The sequence below is a fragment of the Ailuropoda melanoleuca genome, chromosome 11, assembly GCF_002007445.2.
Source record: "Ailuropoda melanoleuca isolate Jingjing chromosome 11, ASM200744v2, whole genome shotgun sequence".
Classification (NCBI taxonomy): Eukaryota; Metazoa; Chordata; class Mammalia; order Carnivora; family Ursidae; genus Ailuropoda; species Ailuropoda melanoleuca.
In genome coordinates, this window is record NC_048228.1 from 22,624,922 (window position 1) to 22,644,359 (window position 19,438).

General features: G+C 42.6%; 1 protein-coding gene across 1 annotated transcript in view; it reads right to left on the reverse strand.

Annotated features, from left to right (window-relative positions):
* The window catches only part of SEC24B (SEC24 homolog B, COPII coat complex component), a 109,494-nt gene extending 91,340 nt beyond the window's left edge, over window positions 1–18,154 (reverse strand). The window contains 3 exon segments of the mRNA XM_034672118.1: window positions 7,674–7,818; window positions 12,147–12,251; window positions 17,813–18,154. Of these exon segments, the coding sequence (XP_034528009.1) occupies window positions 7,674–7,818; window positions 12,147–12,251; window positions 17,813–18,154 (592 nt within the window).
* Window positions 18,155–19,438: the final 1,284 nt, after the last annotated feature.

Below are 19,438 nucleotides of genomic sequence, written 5' to 3' on the forward strand. Positions count from 1 at the left end.
GGCCGCCGTGGGGGCCGCGACCCCGCTCCCGGGCCCGCCCAGCCCGGCCGTGCTGCGCGCCCCAAACCCTGAGCGCGGGGCTCCTCGGGTCAGTCCCCGCACCGCGCGCCTTAGGCCGCCGCCGCAACGCCCCCTGCAGGCTGAAGCCCGGCGCTTTCAGGCCCGAAGCGGGGCCCGGAACCGCGGCCTCACCGCCAGCCTGGCGGCGACGGCTCCGACCCAGGCATAGCCACGGTCGCTTTGAGGCGGGAGGGATGGACCCCGGTAGAAGAAGGAAACCTGCGCCCGCTCCCACCTGTGCGGAGGCTGGGCGCGCGGCGAGCCTGGCCCGGCGGTGCTGGGAAGGGGAATCCGAGAGCCACGGGGTGACATCCGGAGCCCGGGGCCACGCTGCTCCGGACCGACCCCACCCACCCTTCCTCCCTTCCTCGGAGAGAGAACCCTGAGTTTGGTTTTTAATCTTGAATTTTCCCCCCTTGATGTTAATTCTAAAGGCAATATGGCATGGGGGGGGGGTGGTGGTGGTGGTGGTGGTCCCTGAATTCCCAGGGGATTCCAATCCTTGGCAAAGGAGGAGGAAACATTTCTCTTTGATAAACATAAGAATCGAAATAAGAATTGCATTATTCTAAACTTTTCCCAATGACTTAAATCTAGGGAAGAGGAAGGAGAAAATAGAGTAAGAGAAACTGGAAGACAAACTTTATCTCCTTTATGATTTTTGCCAAGGGTTGGTTAATTCTCTTGATGTTTAGAAAAGAAGCTATAGCATCCAAAGCAAAAATTCCGTTTGCTTTCTCTACTTGGAAATCTTTGAATCCCTGACCTGTCCCAGCATGCTACCTGGCAAGCAAGTCTTGGACTACACTAGCCAAGTCGTTTTGCCATCTTGGAATTCTGAGTAATGCTACCATCTTTCTGTATTAGAAATGAAGTTGTGCAGGAACATTATTGAACTCGAAGTGGGATCTAGCAAGCTATTTCTGGAGTGATAAGTCTAATTTACTGAATAATTATGGAAATCAGGTAGTGTGTTCTAGAATAATGCAAAGCTTGCCTTTCGTTGTTGCCATAAATTAATGGTACTCGGTGCTTTATTGCACCAAATGGACAACAAATAGGATTTCAGTGGTTGGATTTGTATTTTTGAGTTTTAGGATTTTCAAGGATATATCATACTCCACATAGACAAAAGGGGGAAGCTCTTTTCCACAGCATTTGAACCTTTTCCACAGAAATGTAAGCCCTACAGGAGCAAGAGATCACACTCTGCCTTATCCAGGAGATTACATGGTTATAGGTTCCAACACTTCCCAGGAGTTCTTTGAAAAAAGGCTCAGAAGAAAAAGCCCTGGATTAAGCGCTACCATTACGAGAGTAAGGGAGTAACTAGGCAGCTGGCATTCTGCCCCTGAATGTATTTCCCTGGGTATAAGAAGCCCATTTTAATCAGAGGTATATGGAATGAAGGTGAGTCCTATCACTTGAGGGGAGACTCCTAAAGAGGTGGACTGGGGCCATATGTTTCAGCCGACCTTCCCCACAATCCTTATGACCTAAGCTGGTTCCACTTGTCCACTAATTCACCACAGTGTTTTCTAGCATGGTTACAAGAATCTTGCATGTCTGATCCTACAGCCTTTATGAAAACAAGTTATTTCACTCCATTATTTTAAGTTCCGTGACTCCCATCAATGAAGAAAGAGAGATAGTATGAAGGATTGAATGAATACTTAACATGTACCAGGCACTGTACTAGTCACTTGATACATTTAGTCCTCACAATAACTCTATGGGGTAAGAAAAATTTCTTACCCCCATTTTACCAGAGGAAACTAAGACTTTAGAGTTCAAATAATTGTAGTAAAAATCATGAACCTATAAATAGCAGAACCAGAGATCAAATCAAGGTCTATTTAGTTCCAAAATCTTTGCTCTATTTACTGCAAACTATTCTGGGTTCCTTTACAGTTTTCTTCATAAAGCTATGCTAATTATGATGTACTATTTTGCTGGTCAAAGGATTTTCAGTTTTACATATTTAAAATTTGTTACAGTATTCTTTAGAATGGTGGATCTCAAAATGTTTGAAATGCAAATTATTAGGTCCCACCCAGGACCTACTGAACTCTGGACACAGCACCCAACAGCAATCTCTCTTGGTGATTCTGACACACAGGAAAATAGGAGAAACACTACTTTTGAATAGCAAAGTTAAGCTGAATTGGTTCGTTTTTTTGTTTGTTTACATTAGGAAGTGATGCTCCTTTTCTTCAGGACACCTCTTCAATTCTGTTTTTTTTTTTAACCAATCATTAAAAGTCATAGTTTTTAGATGTGAGAATACAGGGCCAGAAATGCCAAATGTGGTAGTGCCTGTGTCAATTCTGACTGATGGGCAGCGTGGAGGCAAGGCTGACTCCAAGTCTGTGCTGAGTGGGAGAATGCTAGTATTGAAATTAAGCCCTTCTGCAGGTACAGGAGGGACATTTTTGCCGAGTGTGAAGTTCTGACACATGTATCACTCTTTGTTACCCCTAACTTAGGACTCCTATTCCCTATAACAGAAGTTGCCAGAGATTTCGCAATTAAAGACCTGTGTGTATCTCAAAAGACGGTGGTCCGATTCTTTCTGTATCGTAGCCTGGCTTCCCATCTTCCTCGGGGAGGTGTTTTTTGTTTGTTTGTTTGTTTTGTTTTCTTGTTTTTTTTTTCTCTAATTTTTAAATTCTGTTTGACCTATGTGGAACACCTTTTCTCTTTTAGAAGGATTCCCTAATAGGTGTCCCTCTCCCAATATGAAAAACAATTTTCTTCTTCTTTCTCCTCCTTTATCTGATCTATTTACACATTTACTGCATTTTTAGTAGGCCCACACTGTGAGTAGCAAGGTTATATTATGTGGTTGCTTATGTTTATGTCATTAACGATCACTTAAGTCTCGAACATCTAAGACACAGCTAAGATCCTAAAAGAAAAAAAAATGGGATTATTAGGCAAATTACCGCATAGTCAACCTGTGCACAAAAGCACATGCAGGAAATTCTACCAGGTTCTTATTTAGAATATTTGGCTATTATTTTAGATATATAGTACTGTAATTTCTGTACTTATCCAGCCCATAGCAAGTTAGCAACGAGTTGCAAGGCAGGGGGAGGAAGTGCTATTGGTATAGGCACATGGAGAGCAACAATCGCTATTAGCAGAATAAATACTGGAAAGACAAGAAAATTGGTAAAATGGAAGAACTGAAAATGCACAGCAGTCTGAAGCAATCAGTTAAATTGAACAGCCTTATATATTCCACTGGGAACATGATAAACATAGCCCACAAGTCTGCCATCTGAGAATTTCTAACCTGGTATTCTGAAGGGAATTGAATGAATGGAATTCTCATTTACTGAGCACCTACTATAACCTCAAGTCTCTTTAGGACGTCTCTCTCTCTTTACACATACACAGAGAGATGTTCAGGGGACAGCAGGGATCTCCTACCTATCTTAGAACCTTAGAAACTCTTATACATATGACCAGGTTAGGTTCCTAAAGCCCCATTGTTCCTAAGTCCCAATATTCACAAGTCTAGAGTAAATAGAAAGGTTTACCATCTTAGGCCACTTATACATATCCACCAAACAGAAAGGTGAGCCAGCTCTTTGGAGCTTTAGAAGCAAACTTACTCTTCTCTTTTTTTGCTGATAGCAAATTATAAAGTGATGCCTCTCAAACTGTAATGTGTATATGAATCACTTGAAGACCTTGTTAAAAGGCAGTTTCTGATTTGGTGGATTTGGGAATGTCCTGAGATTCTGCATTTCTTTCTTTCTTTAAGATTGTATTTATTTATTTGACACTGAGAGAGAGAGCGCACACAAGCAGAGGGAATGGCAGGCAGAGGGAGAGGGAAAAGCAGGCTCCCCCCTGAGCTTGATGCAGGGCTTGCTCCCAGGACACTGGGATCATGACCTGAGTGGAAGGCAGTCACTTAACCCACTGAGCCACCCAGGCGCTCCGAGATTTCTGCATTTCTAAGGAGCTCCCAGGGGATGCTAATGCTGCCGTCCCAGCATTTCCCTGGCGTTCTATAGCAGCAGTACTTTCCTAGGCCTTTAAGATACTGAACCAGCTCCTAATGGGTTAATGGCCGCCCAGTGTCGACACTGGTCTTCTTGCCACACGTTCAACAATGTTTCCATTTTGGCAATTACCTTTCCACTTGCTGATCATTGTCTGTTGTAGGAACAATGGTGTATTAGCTCAGGCTGCCAACAGAATACCACAGATCGGATGACTTAAATAATAGAAATGTTTCTCACAGCTCTGGAGCCTGGGAATCCGCGCTCAGGGTGCCAGCACGGTAAAGCTCTGGTGAGAGCTCCCTTCCTGGCTTGTGGAACCCGGCCTTCTCATTGTGTCCTCACAGAACAGAGAGAGAGCTCTCTGGTGCCTCTTCTCATAAGGACGCCAGTTCAATCCGATCAGACCTTCATCCTTTTGATCTCATTTAACCTTAATCGCCTCCTCAAAGATCTCCAGTACAGTCACGTGGGGTTTAATGCTTCCACATAAATTGGGAGTGGGGGCACAATTCTGTCCATAACAAATGGAGTTTTCACAATGGCATGATTCAGTTTGCCCTTCAGAATTGTCCCAACTTTCAAGTGGTTTGTCCCAGTTCACTGTATATTTAATTATTATGAGTTTCCATTCCTAAATCCCTTTATCTTCAAATCCTTACTCTACCTCCAAAATTCTCACTGCTCTCACTGACTTTAATGTTGGGATTAATATTTATAAAATACACTTTAAAAATATAAACTCGGGGCGCCTGGGTGGCTCAGTCAGTTAAGTGTCTGCCTTCGGCTCAGGTCGTAGTCTCAGGGTCCTGGAATCAAGCCCCTCATCGAGCTCCCTGCTTACTGGGGAATCTGCTTCTCACTCTCCCTCTCCCTCTGTGCTTTCTCGCTCTCAAATAAATAAATAAAATCTTTAAAAAAAAGTAAACTCATTATAGGTTCCAAACTAATGAGAAGATGACCTAGATCAGAACTTCCCACCTTCCCAGGGCACACTGTGGGCCACGATGCGTTGAAAGGTGTGGCAAATATCAATCCTCCGCAGGCAGTGGGACAACTGAGGGGGCCAGTGGGTGATCCCCAGCCTAGTCTGCTTTGGCTGCTACATCCTCGTGAGTTTACCACACAGAAATTCTCTTATTTTCTAGCGGGGCTAGGCCATGGAGGGGCTGGGAAGGGCTACCCTACTCTAAAACTACTGTGCACAATCTCTAGCGCCATCTGCTGGAAGCTCGCAAGATTGACGTACTGTTGCTCCAGAAGGTGGATTTTTACTCAAGAAGCCGTGTAAGCTAAAACACCCTAAGAAGGGGTATGTCTGTATTACAGGTTTAGTTAATTTTTTTTTTACTAGTTGAAAGGATAAGCTTCAATTAAATTAAAGAGTCAATTGTGTGAAACACAATTCGCTTCAAAACGTGCCAGATTAAAAATGTCAAACATACGATTCAGTTAGGATACACTTTTAAAAAATCACTATGATGGCAAGGTTTTTAAGAAGCTTGACATGCAGAGGTGCCTGGGTGCTCAGTCGGTTAAGTGTCTGACTGGTGAGTTCAGCTCAGGTTATGATGATCTCATGGGTCATGGGATCAGCCTGCTTAGGGCTCTGCGCTGGAGGGGTGGGGTGGGGAGGTCAGCTTGATACTCCCTCTCTCCCTTTGCTCCCCCCAACTTGCACGTTCTCTCTCAAATAAATAAACCTTTTAAAAAAAAGAAGGTTGACATATAAAAAATGTGTAAGAATTTGTGGGTGGGGGGTGGACTAGAGAAGATGAGTCTAACTTCCTAAAATATTAGAAAGCTTTCTTCCGAACAGTGGTAAGTCTGTTATTTCAGGTGTCGGAACAAGAACAAATGAGTTGAATTTTGATACATGAGCTGCGTTCAATCAGAACTCTGGGAATTCTGGAGAAGGTATCCCCACAATGGGAGTGAAGTTCAACTACATGTGCTTCCACACTTGCTCCCAGTTCCAGCTTCTGTAGCCTGTCATTCTATTTGCCACTTGGATTTCATTTAGTTTGATGTTTTCAGTAATTACAAAAATGCTTATTAATATCCTTAAAGTCTTAAAAGCATATTCAACTAAAATTCCAGCAAAATTTAAATCTCTGTTGTGGGCTGAATTGTGTCCCCTCATAATTTGTATGTCAGAGAGCAAGAATTTCTGTCCCCTTCAAGGGTCCTAGCTGGACTAAAGAACAGATTGACATGAAGCAAATCAACAGCAGGAAATAAATTCAATAGCATATGTACAAGGAATCCACTCAGACGTGGAAATTCCAAAGACCAGCAAAATGAGATATACGTGTCATTCTGGACTAAGAAGAGGGTAGGGTTTTGGGACTTCAGAGGAAAGGAATGTAATTCACAGGAAGATAAAAAGAACAGATGTTTGGTAATTAGACATTTGCCCTGCCACATAGATGGGTCACTCAGATAAAATTTATCTTTGCTAATACCCTTTTTCTGGAAGGACTCTCCAATTTAGATTCTTCTATGTAGTTGAGGGAGGGGCAAAAGTTTCTCCTGGGCCCACAGGTTCTTCATTGCCTTCAGCTCAAAATAATCTGTATGCCAACGAGACACTTCTCCAGGGCCTGCCAGAATCCCTTCAAATCCTGACCACTAATAACTCAGAATGTGACTGTATTTGGAGATAGAACCTTTAAAGAGGTAATTAAGATAAAATGAGGTCATGTGGATTGGCCCTGATCAATTTGACTGGTGTCTTTGTAAGAAGAGATTAGGACACAGATTTGTGTGCCCAGAGGAAAGACCATGTGAGGACACAGAAGGCCACCATCTGCAAGCCAAAGAGAATCCTCAGTAGAAACCAAACCTGCTAAATCCTTAATCTGGGACCTCAAGCCTTCAGAAGTATGAGAAAAGAAATTTCTATTGATTTTTTTAGAAAGATTTATTTTTTATTTATTTGAGAGCGAGAGAGCGAGAGAGAGCCAGAGTGAGGGGCAGAGGGAGAGGAAGAGAGAATCTCAGGCAGACTCTGTGTTGAGTGCAGAGCCTGACACAGGGCTCCATCTCACCACCCTGAGATCATGACCTGAACCAAAACCAAGAGTAGGACACCCAACCGACTGCGCCACCCAGGCACCCCAAGAAATTTCTATTGTTTAAGGCACCCAGTCTGTGGTATTTTGTTATGGTGGCCCTAGCAAGCTAATACAGTGTTCTTCCCTTGGGGTCTTTTTTTCCTCTATGTTTTGTTCAAGGATTGAAGTAGATTTTCTTGGCTCAGAATTTCTTTCAAAAAGGTTTTTTTCTTATAACAAATTTCTTCTCCACTAACGAAAAGTAGGAATCAAGTAGACTCCTATACACAGTTGCTGTGTAATGGACTAGAACAAGTCCTTGTCACAATCTAGCAAATTTATTTGGTATTCTGGGGGTTGAGCTACAAGAAAGTCGGTATGGGAGAGGGTTATTTTAAACAGGAATTTCTCCCATGAGATTTTCTCTTTTTAAATATAACAACATGGGTAATGTGACTCCCCAGAAATTCTCTGAGAACATTTCTCTTGAGAAAAAACATTCAGAAAGAGAGAAATATACGTTCTAAGGGATGCTACCTACCTCTCACGAAGAAGAGAACTGTCCTCCGTGTGGGTGGGGCACGACTCCACAAGAACTGACGGTTTCTCACTTTACAGCACGTGGGAAGAAGGTAGTGAGCCAAGTAGAAGCAAAACTGAGAGAACAACACAGAGGGATTGAGGGACTGAAAGAGGAGGAGAATTTTAACTGTCACAAGCAGTGAGGAAATGCACAGAAAGGTGTAGTAGGAAGCTTTACTTTCTATTTTTTTTCTGTGAAAGATTTCTGTATTACATCTTTAAGGAAACCTACTAAAGATCTTTATTATTTATCAAAATTATCTTATTATCTTTGAATAAGACTCCCCACCGAAACCAGACAGATGGTGCCCAGTTGTAGACTGCACAAACTTCATCCAAAAGACATCCCTAAGGCCCAGCTGTTCTTATTTCCTGGATCTGGGAGATTTCTGATATATGATGAAGTGGGGATTTCCTGTCTAAGGTCTAAGACAAAGAGTTCTTACTTTGTTCTCCGTGGAACTCCAGTAGAGCTATGTAAGTTGTATAGCTGCAGTCAGGTCATATAATCCATGTCCTTTCTCTATAACCAAGGCAGAGAAAGTCAGTGGGTCTGGTATCTATTAGTTTCCCCCCCAGCTGAAGTTCGGAAAATATGTGCTTTGAGACACACTCTGGGCTTAGGTAACATTTCTTCTGTGTGTGTGTGTTGTGTGTTTTATGTTGTCATTGTAATCAGCCAACCAGGATAAAGTAACAAAAAATTGTAATGGCTGCAAATATACGAGTTCTTCATAGATACGAAATCTAGTCGTTTTGATAGTTAATCTGCACGTACATAAACTAGAGGCATGGTCATCATTTTGTCCCGTGATCATTACGCATAAATGATAAGAACGGTATACAAATCACCGTAAATAATAAGCCACATGTTCACTTTCAAAATAAGGGAAAAGTTGGAGATAAAAATAATAATCATTGCCATTTGGGGGCACCTACCATGTGCTAAGCATTGCTTTAGGTATGCTGGTATATTAATTCCACAAAATAGTAGACACTTAAAAAATAACTCTATAGGGACACCTGGGTGGCTCAGTCTGTTAAGCATCTGCCTTCAGCTCAGGTCATGATCCCAGCATCCTGGGATTGACTCTTGCGTTGGGCTCCTTGCTCTGAGGGGAGCCTGCTTCTTCTTCTGCCTGCCACTCCCCCTGCTTGTGCACTCTCTCTCTCTGACAAATCAGTAAATAAAATCTTTTTAAAAAATTATAATTCTATAAACAAGAAATCTGAAACTCAACGTGATTAAGAAACTTACCCCAAGATCATAATTATCTCAATAATTCGGTGAGTGGGAAAAGAAATGGGGGACGTCACAAAGAAAGAAGGGAGGGTTGCCTGAAAGACTCCAGAATCCAGGTACAAAGGTAGTTGATCCAGTCTCCAGTAGCTAATGATATCCATTAAGAAGATTTTCTCTTGTATTCTATGGTTGAGTATGTAAAAAGTGTAAGAGTTTTCGAGCATATTGAGGGATGCCATTTTTGATTCCTCTCCAGCCAAGAAGTTTCAATAAGCAGATTACTGAGAACTTAAAAAAATATGTTCGCAAACTTTACCCAAGCAGTGGTGTTCAGTACCATTTCGTTTCATTAAAAGATCCCAGAAAACGTAATCTAGTTAGCTCCCTAAAAACATTCCGTTGTTAGCATATCTTTATAAATTTTTTAAAAATTGGGCTTTTAAAAAGCCCAATATTTGAGGCTGTAAAATGCAATAGTCCTCTTCCATTTAACAATTAAGTTTAAAAACAAATTCGAAAGTTCCCCTTCTCCCTTTGGGTTTACCTATTTTTCTCCCGCTTTGGGGTATAAAGGGCTGGTGGGCTTCCATCGCCATCTGGTGGACAATGTGTAGATGTGCTCTGACTTGAGAAGACAGGACTTGAAGAGGAGTGTGATATTTAATGAGAAGAGTTTTATAATGCAATGAATCTGAAAAGTGCATGGGAATATAAACACAAAAGGGATTAAAAAATGGTCTATTTCTTGGTAATTAGAAAGGGGAATCACTTTTAGGTGTTGGATCACAAAGCAGGATGATACAGAACCAAAGTAATGAAAATACTCTTTAATTTTGCTAGAATTAGAGTCCTTCAACTCCACCCTCCACAGTGTATATCACTCCACAAACAATCTCAGCACCATGGACCTAATTAAATAAAGATGTTTATCCAGTGGTCTCATTTGAGAGGTCAGGAAGTTCTGTTTCTGCATCCATTTTTATTTCTATAATCCCACTTCTCTTACACCTAAAATCTCAACAAGAAGGATCTACTCTTTTTTTGATAAGATTGTCCTATTTCCTCTTACTTTTAAAATTCAGATAAGCCTTAAAGTGTTAGGGCAGAGATGTGGGTGACAGAGGGACAGCAGTGTGAAATGCTGGGTACTGAGTTGTTCCCAAACCCTGACTTTCAGCACAATGACCTTGGTGGTTAGATTGGCCATGGGATGCTTTCTGGTCAATAAGTGAATATGAATTAAGATTTTAAAAGTCCATATGATTCTAGGAAAGTACTTAACAGTTGACAATAGACTGCAGAGTAGATTGGAAAACTCAGGTTTTTCAAAGAATTAATTTCCTTTGTTATTTATTTTCCTTTGTTATTACTCCATTAATAAAAGAGAGGATCAGATCTGCAGCTGGCTCAATGTTACCTTCTCCCATAATAAATATAGAACAAATAGTATGAGATGTGATAAAATATAATAAAATTATTTTTTTTCCAGACTCAGTAAAACATACTTATCTATATAAATACATGCTGCCTTTCATAAACTGTCATTGTGGACAATGGTGAGTTGCTAGCGTGCGAATGCGGTAGAAATCATAAACCTCTATTTGTGTCCAGCCAGTGCCTTCGCCTGCTGGCCAGACTTCACCCATCAGTGAGCCACTACTGAGCAAGGTGGGAGCTGCCAAAAATCCTCAGCCCCCTGAGTGGTCATATCTGATGTGGTGAGGGGCAAGTTTTAGGCCCATTCGAGTCCCACAAGTCTCATCAAACCTGAGCCTACCCTCCCTACGTTATATTGGTGACTATTGGGTTTAGGGCCAGCCCTACCGTCGTGTAGAATCCCTCCTCCCACACAGACATGGTTTCTTCCTTTTAAACTCTGACCCGGGTGGCTTGGGGTGGTGGATAACGTGTTAGCTTCCTTCTGTCTAGTTCCATTTAGTTTTCTTTCCTGCCTAACCTCTCTCCTCTCCTCCTCCAGGCCCCATAGTCACAGGGGTCGCTCCTAGCCGGGCTTGCACGGCAGGACCCAACAGCTGACTGACCTAGGAGCGGGCACTGGACACAGGCGGAGTAAGTCAGAGTCCCTCCACTTGTAACCTGCGACCGACTAAAATAGTCCAATCTCAGTTAGCTCAGTGTGGAATCTGTCTCAGTGGAGGGGCTGTGGATTCTGGGGCTGTGGGAGGCCATTTTCAACCGTAGGGAATGCTTATCAACAGCATTTCCCTCCTGTGCCTTGTAATTTCATCAGTTAGAGGGAAGAAAGGAAAAGAGGAAACACATGCAGTGAGGAATGAAAGATCTGCTGTAACGGGGGGACAAAGCCAGAGGACACACAGAGCGGGCAGTGCCAGTGATGACGGGCTCTGTTCCAGCCCATTCCACAGTTTTCCTTTTTCTTTCTTTCTCTCTCTCTTTCTTCCTTTCTTTCCTTCTTTCTTTCTCTTCCTTCCTTTTTTTTTTTAAAGATTTTATTTATTTATTTATTTATTTATTTATTTATTTATTTGACAGAGAGCACAAGGGAGGCAACACAAGCAGGAGGGAGCTGGAGAGGATGAAGCAGGCTCCTGGTGCTGGGATCATGACCTGAGCTGAAGGTAGAGGCTTAATGATTGAGCCGCCCAGGCACCCCCCCCCCATTCCAGAGTTTCAACCACAGTCTTACTCATAGAAAAAACTCCCCTCAACAAAACGAAACAAAACAAAACAAAACAAAGCACTCCCTTCCTTCCTATTTAAGCTCTTTTGTTTCTGGCAGCCCGATGAGTTTAAACCAGTACCTCCAAGGTTATATGATACAGTTATAAAAGGAAATGTCTTCACAAGTCAAACACAAATCAGTTGCACTACATTATAAGGGCCTTTTATGAGTTTGCTGAAATTAATGCGGCAAATATTCAGAAAATGTTTACTATGTGCAAAACGCAGTGCTTGTCAATCACAGGAATGCAAAGATTAGTAAGAACAATACTTTCTTTGGGAGAGCAAACAACATCGAAGAATGATCACCGGCAATGCATTCCATGAGAGAAGTATAAATAAAGTTATTTGGGACAGAGAAAAGAGGGAGTTATTCAGATTTCAAAAAAAGAACAACTTCATTTGTTGAATGCCAAAATACCAACAATGTGCTGGGAAGTGTGTTACGATCTGGAGATACAATGCAGAATACACATAGTCTCTTACTTCGAGGATCTTGGCTTTTATCACAGGGTAAGTGCAAACACATTCTGCACCCAAAGGAGCAGCTAACCATGTGTTGGATTTGAGAAGGTGTCCGGAGGAGGAGACCTGTTAAACAGATACTGAAAGGTATGAAGGTCATATAGGATTAAATGGAGATGGGCTAGAAAAGAAGATCCCTGAGCCGGAAATTGCAAATACAAAAACCTGGCGTTGAGATCGTTCTCTTAGCAGCACTGGGTTCTGTTTGTCTTCCTGGCTCCTGCCTGGCTACTTCTCAGCCTCCTTGGTTCTGAGTTCCCTCTCCTTCTCTTTGCTCGCTGTCTTGCTAGGAGTGTTGTAACTAACAAACAGCTAGCTTAAGACCTGAGCTGCTGCTGTCAGGGAGTCCTGTTGACCAGGTGAGGTCTGTGTCCTCCATCACTTTTCTCTGTCCCCTAGTGCCTTCCAGCAGTCCACTGTCACCAGCAGGCTGAAGGCTCCTGTGCAGCCTTCCCTCCCCTTGGAGGTCTCAATCTCAGCCTTGGTGGGAGAGACACCTCTACATTTTGAAATTTCCTTCCCTGTTCTCTCTCCATTGGCTTTAGAGGAAGTAGCTGGCATCTGCCCCTCAGAAAACTCTTAGAATCTCTGTTAGTGGTTCACCACATTTTATTGCTTAACAATCGTTTATACTGAACGTTTCTGTTTAAATAACTGATGTGTTAAAAAAAAGAGAAATAACTGATGTATATTTTATCTCTTGATTGGACCTTGGTTGAGTGAGGCAGCAGGAGAAATTGGTAATGACTACAGGAAGCACAAACCATAATATAGAAGAATTAAATAACGTGACTTCATGAAAATTAGAGACTTCCGCTCTTTGGAAGACACCATGAAAAAAATGAAAAGGCAGTCAATGGAGTGGGAAATATTTGCAATACATACATCTGACAACAACAACAACAATCCCCACAGAAAGCACAAACTTTTTTTTTTTTTTTAAAGATTTTATTTATTTATTTGACAGAGATAGAGACAGCCAGCGAGAGAGGGAACACAAGCAGGGGGAGTGGGAGAGGAAGAAGCAGGCTCATAGCAGAGGAGCCTGATGTGGGGCTCGATCCCGTAACGCCAGGATCACGCCCTGAGCCGAAGGCAGACGCTTAACCACTGTGCCACCCAGGCGCCCCAGAAAGCACAAACTTTTATACAGAACGTAGTAAAGTATCTTTAAAATAAGAAGATGGCAATAGTCTGCTTGGACCGCCATGACGAAGTACCACAGACTGCGTGGCTTAAATAACAGAAATGTGTGGACACTAGAATTCCAAGATCCAGGTGTCAGCAGGTCTGATTTCTTCTGAGGCCTCTCTCATTGGTTTGTAGATGGTGCCTCCTCGGTGTGCTCGCGCAGTCTTTCCTCTGCGGGTACACATGTCTGCACGCCAACCTCCTCTTCTTAGAAAGACCATTGACACACTTGGTTTGATTGGGCAGAGCGTTCTCTCCACTGCAGAAGTCCCTCTCTGATTGCAATAATCCTTTTAAATACAGTCTCTCTTAACCTATGTCCAGATTTGTTTCTATTGGTCATTTCTTTCCTGCCTACGGTGTGTTCAGCAGTGCGGCAATCTAGTAGGAATTATGCAAATAAACAGTCAATTACAAGCTAAGAAGGAATGTAGTATGCAGGGCCTGCTACATAATTTTTGGTTCCACTGCAAATGAAAATGCTGGATGCCCTATTCAAACGAGCAGGGGAAAAGTACCATTAAAGAGACTAATATATGTTTTGTCTTTTGTCTGTCTCAACTAGTTATGATGCCTTTTGAGTATTATTTCATGTCATTTGAAGTAAAGAAAAAGTAAAAGTTTTAATTATTGACATGAACTTTACCATTCATCTATATTGTACAATACCAGCTTATTTTTTTCTTCCTTCTTTTATTTATTTTAACAGAGAGAGAGGGAGAGAGAGACAGAGAAAGCACCAGCAGAAGGAGGGGCCTGGGGAGAGGGAGAAGCAGGCTCCCTGCTGAGCAAGGAGCCCAGTGCAGGCTCCATCCCAGGTTGCTGGGATCATGACCTGAGCCAAAGGCAGGCTCTTAACCAACTGAGTCACCCAGGCGTCCCAAGTATAATACCAGTTTAAATGCAAATATAGGAGCATTTAACTTGTGAAATCACCCAAATTCCACAATTTTTACTTCTTAGCTTGTACATGCATATGCATTTTCTTCTTACTAGAAGAGTGGAAATGCGGCGTAAAACTAACTCAATTCTTTTTTTAAAATTTAAATTCAATTAATTAACATATAGTGTATTATTAGTTTCAGAAGTAGAGTTTAGTGATTCATCAGTGGCATGGAATACCCAGTCCTCATTACATCAAGTGCCCTTCTTAACGCCCATCGCCCAGTTACTCCATCCCCCCACCTTCCTCCCCTCCAGCAACCCTCAGTTTGTTTCCTACAGTTAAGAGACTCTTTATGGTTTGTCTCCTTCCCAGATTTCATTTTATTTTATTTTTCCCTCTCTTCCTCTATGATCTTCTGTTTTGTTTCTTAAATTCCACACATGAGTGAAATCATATAATTGTCTTTTTCTGACTGACTTGTTTCACTTAGCATAATACCGCCTAGTTCCATCCTCATCATTGCAAATGGTGAGATTTCATTTTCTTTGATGGCTGAGTAATATTTCATTGTGTGTGTGTGTCATCTTTATCCATTCTTCTGTTGATGGACATCTGGACTCTCTCCCTTTTGGCTATTGTAGACATTGCTGCAATAAACATTGGGGTGCAGGTGCCCCTTCAAATCACTATGTAACCTTTGTGTAAATACCTAGTGGTGCAAATGCTGGATCCTAAGGTAGCTCTATTTTTAGCTTTCTGAGGACCCTCCGCACAGTTCTCCAGAGCGGCTGCACCAGCTTGCATTCCCACCAGCAGTGTAAGAGGGTCCCACTTTCTCTTCATCCTCACCAACACCTGTTGTTTCCTGACTTGTTAATTTTAGCCATTCTGACTGGTGTGAGGTGGTATCTCATTGTGGTTTTGATTTGTATTTCCCTGATGCCGAGCGATGTTGAGCATTTTTTCATGTGTCTGTTGGCCATCTGGACGTTTTCTTTGGAGAAATGTCTTCTGCCCATTTCTTGACTGGATTATTTGTTTTTTGGGTGTTGGTAACTCAACTCTTTTTTGCACTTATTTATATGTGTACAGCCTACCAATACTCTGTAAAACATTCCAGCTTCCTGATGAATAAGGAAGGACTAAAGGGAAAAGGCACTATGGGTTCTCCTATATTTCCTTCTGCTTCTATGTCATCATTTTTGGGCATAAATTGTTGGCTGATATCAGGAGTTATGTGAATAAGAAAAGATATGGTAGGATTCCTTGGTTGTTCGTATTCCCTCAAATGTCATTGCCGTGTTTCTGCATTCTGCATTCAAAGCAAGTTCTTGTTTGAGAAGTGTGGCTTCTTGGAATTGTTAGTACCACCCACCTTCCCACCCCACCCTGACCTGCCCAATCATAGACCCAACACGCTCACCTTGTCCTGGCCCTGAGTTTGGATGAAATTCTATCTCCTCCACCATCACCACCAGCCCAGTGCAGGCTATGATCTTCTATCACTTGGACTGAAATAATCCACTGACTCGTCTATCTGTATCCATTCCTGTTCCTGTAATCCATTTTACACACTGCAGCCAGAGCGATCTTCTCAACACCAAAGCTGATCATGTTATCCCCCATAAAAAAAATCTTTTAATGCCTTGAGAATAAAGACAAATACGATCTATAGACTCCTACAAATTTTGCTCTTACACTTTTTCCCAGTTTCTATCTGCAGCATGCACCGTATGAATGCTCCGTTCCTGACCACTGGCCTGGGAGCTCTTTGATCAGCCCATTTCTTTTGATCTTTTCCTAGAGAACTCTTTCCCACCGGCATCCCAGTCCCTCCTTCACCTAATTAAACTGCACTCACCCTTCAAATTAAAGTTCAAATGTCCCTTCTTCAAGGAAGTCATCCCTTACCTCTGACAAATTCTAATCTTGTAATTGTTCTTTCTTAGAACCCCAACCTCTCCTTTGCAACACTCATATAGTTGCAATTTTGCATTTATTTTTGTGGTTATTTGATTACTGTCTATCTTTTCTCATGTATGAACGAAAGAAAGAGAAGAAACCCCTTTTCTGCATATCTTTTTTGGTTTGTTTTCATCTCATTGATTGTAGGTGGTGACTATTTACTCATTTGATGACCAGAATAATGTGTCTTCCATGAAGACCTTATGGTTTGTTTACTGATTCTCCCCACCCCACCTGCACCTAAAAACTTTCCTGATACATAGTAAGGAGCTTAACAATAAATCATTGAATGAGCAATAGCAAAATTGGTCAGACCTTTCCTTTGAAATTCCAGAGAATTGCTGATTTCAGTGAGTGCTTACATAGGATTGCAAATAATCCTACTGTCTTGATGTCTGAATGTCTGAACACTCCCACCTTTGTCCTTTGCTTGCAATTTTACTTTCGTCTCTGTCAAAATCTCAACTGCAGAATGGACACAATCCTCTGGTCCTCTGAGGTGAGGAGTTTGAAGGATTCACTGTATCTTGTTTTGTCATGTTCATCAGCTAATCTGTCTTCTTGTCCACTCACCTGGGGGCCCCTTCCTTTCGTGTCTGTCGCTGATAGGGTCCCTGCTGATATCCCCTCCTTTCTTTCTTTTTTGGCCAGTCTCATAGCCTTCCCAACATCTGTTATGGTTTAGAGGGATGCTTGCCTGGAAATAGAAGTTCTTTCCAGGCCCTGATATAAATTTCTAGTAAAAGCAAATGAATGAATATATAGCAAGAAACAACATTTCACAAGGAAGTTGCTCTGGAAGTGGGCTGTTGGAATAAAAAGAGGCATTTGCCTGTTACTTGGTCCCAGTAGCCTGATCACTCCTACCCAATCGGGATTTTGCATCGCATCATGCAGTTGGCTGCTCCCTCCTCAGCAGACCGTGTGGATTACAGTATGTACATTGGCACTTGTTACACGGCAAGTGCAAACAGCTGGGTTTCTTGCTGTTCATGCAGTGCCAAGATGGGATGCCTCATAAGACCTTTTAACTGCTTTTGCAGTGAGTAACATCAGTGACTGGGAAATCAAACATTTTATCTAGTGGTTTGTTAACTTACCGCTATTTTCCAGATGTTTTCTAGAGCTGTTCTTCAGATGTTGATTTGTGGTGGTGTTGATACTTTCTTTCTGTAGCATTTTATTATTTTCGAGCAGTGATATTTAATTTAGTTAGGGGAAATGTCTTTTCCAAACTCTTTGTTTCTGATGACACTCAGTTATTTTGTGCCTCCTGTTAATCCCACAAACTAGAGGACTTGGCCCGATCGTAGCCATGACCAGACAATGGAAGCTTCAGAAGAACTGCTGCACCAGACTTTTCCTTCTGTAGAGACTACCAGATACACTGACAGATTACAGGCCTAGGGGATTTTAGGGCCGGGGGCTGATTTACTCAGATCCCCTCTTGATTCACAAAACATAACTGGAGCTCATAGATGCTAAGGGATTGTAGTCTGGGCCACACAGCTAGGAGTAAAATCAGAACTAGAACCCAGGTCTCCTAAATACAGGGGAGAGGAAACCTTTTTCTTGTGCTTCTCACCTGGGGCATACATGTGGGTTTGTGTGCCCCGTTCAGTGGCCCAAGGAGGCACTCATTGGCAGAGAGTCTCTTGACCACATTTTGAAGGGGTGGGGTGGACTCCCGCTGTGGGTCCACAGGAAACATCCCTTTTCCCCAGTGGCAACATGGCCCGCTCTCTCTTCTTACACGCTGGCACTCGGCTATCACCTGGATGGAGCCACTCCTGTGCAAAGCCATTTTCCCAGGAATTGTTTCTATGTCTTGAGTCCAATTCCTCCTTTCTCTCCCCAAGCCCTCTCCTACCACACAAACCCGCCAAAGGCCTCTTAAAGCTTTGTGATCATCTGTTTCTCCATCCATAGTGAGAGCGGGAGGGAGAAGAATCAGTTCAGTATGCTGTGAGGCAGAAACGTTTCGAGAGTTTGACAGCAGTTTATAAATAACTCAGGGTAGTGGTTGCAGACAATGGGAAGTAGATATGGGAAACACCATCACAAAAAAAAAATGTATTCGCTGAAAACGAAGGAGACAGCATGCAGTCCAAACCCCCAAAAGCTTAACAGAGATTCTCATAAAACTATAGGTAGGCTGACATTATATAACACAAGTCTCAAACCCTGGATCTGGGCCGAAAACATCACCTGCTTTAGGTCTTCAAACAGACACTTGAGCTACAGAATAATACAATTGACCAGCAAAACACTTTCAGATTGGGTTGTAATCTATAGACTGTCAACTTGGGGGTAACTGGTAAAGTCATTTTTGGTCTCTTTTTGTCTGTTTTAATTCGTGATATTTCTCTGCAGCTAGCTTTACAGGAGAAATTGAAACACAGCTGTTGCTCTGTAAATCCACAAAGTGAAATAAGCAGTGTCCAGTGAAGAATGAGTCTCCAGAATAGCTCCTCTAACAATTCAGCTTGCTTCCTTTACTGGAATCCTTCCTCGCGGGCTCAACGGTGATTCATGCGTGGAGGGCAGTGAGACTTGAATCAAAGGCACGATAGGGCCAAAAGGAAGCCAGAACTTGCTGTTGGGAAGTGGACCAGATGGGTCAACAAGGACAAAGAAGTTCTGGAATACCAGCTTCAAAATCTGAGTCCAAACTTACCCCTGTGAGAATATACCTGGTGACTCTTCTTTGATTACTTCGGCTGTCACTGTTTGTTGTTCTTTCAGCACGTACGCGTTTAGATTTGTTAGTGCCATTGTCTTGTGACATCGACCAGTCCAGAACATATCTGGTCAGTAGACTGGGGCTCTCCAGTCTGGCGTCTCCTGCAAGGGGCCACTCTCCCCCGGGCAGGCCAGACTTCACACGCTCCTCTACAAGGACCTCCTGTCCCAAATGCCTGACCCACCAGATCCAGCCCTTACACATTCTTTCTCCCTCTTGGCTTTCAACATTGATGCCTCTCTGGGGTTTGGGTCCTCACTCTACTCTTTCAGCTCAATGCATAAATAGCCTCTCTTGGCTTTTGAGTTTATTGTTCCCCTCAGCCACATTTTCATGTCTCCTCTCTGTCTTGAAGCATTCACGGACAGTGTCAGGGTAAAGTGCCCTTCCATGCTTGGCTTCACTCTCAAGATTTAACAAACCATATCCTGCCCTTTGGGACAGTCGCATTCCAGTGAGAACCAGGTA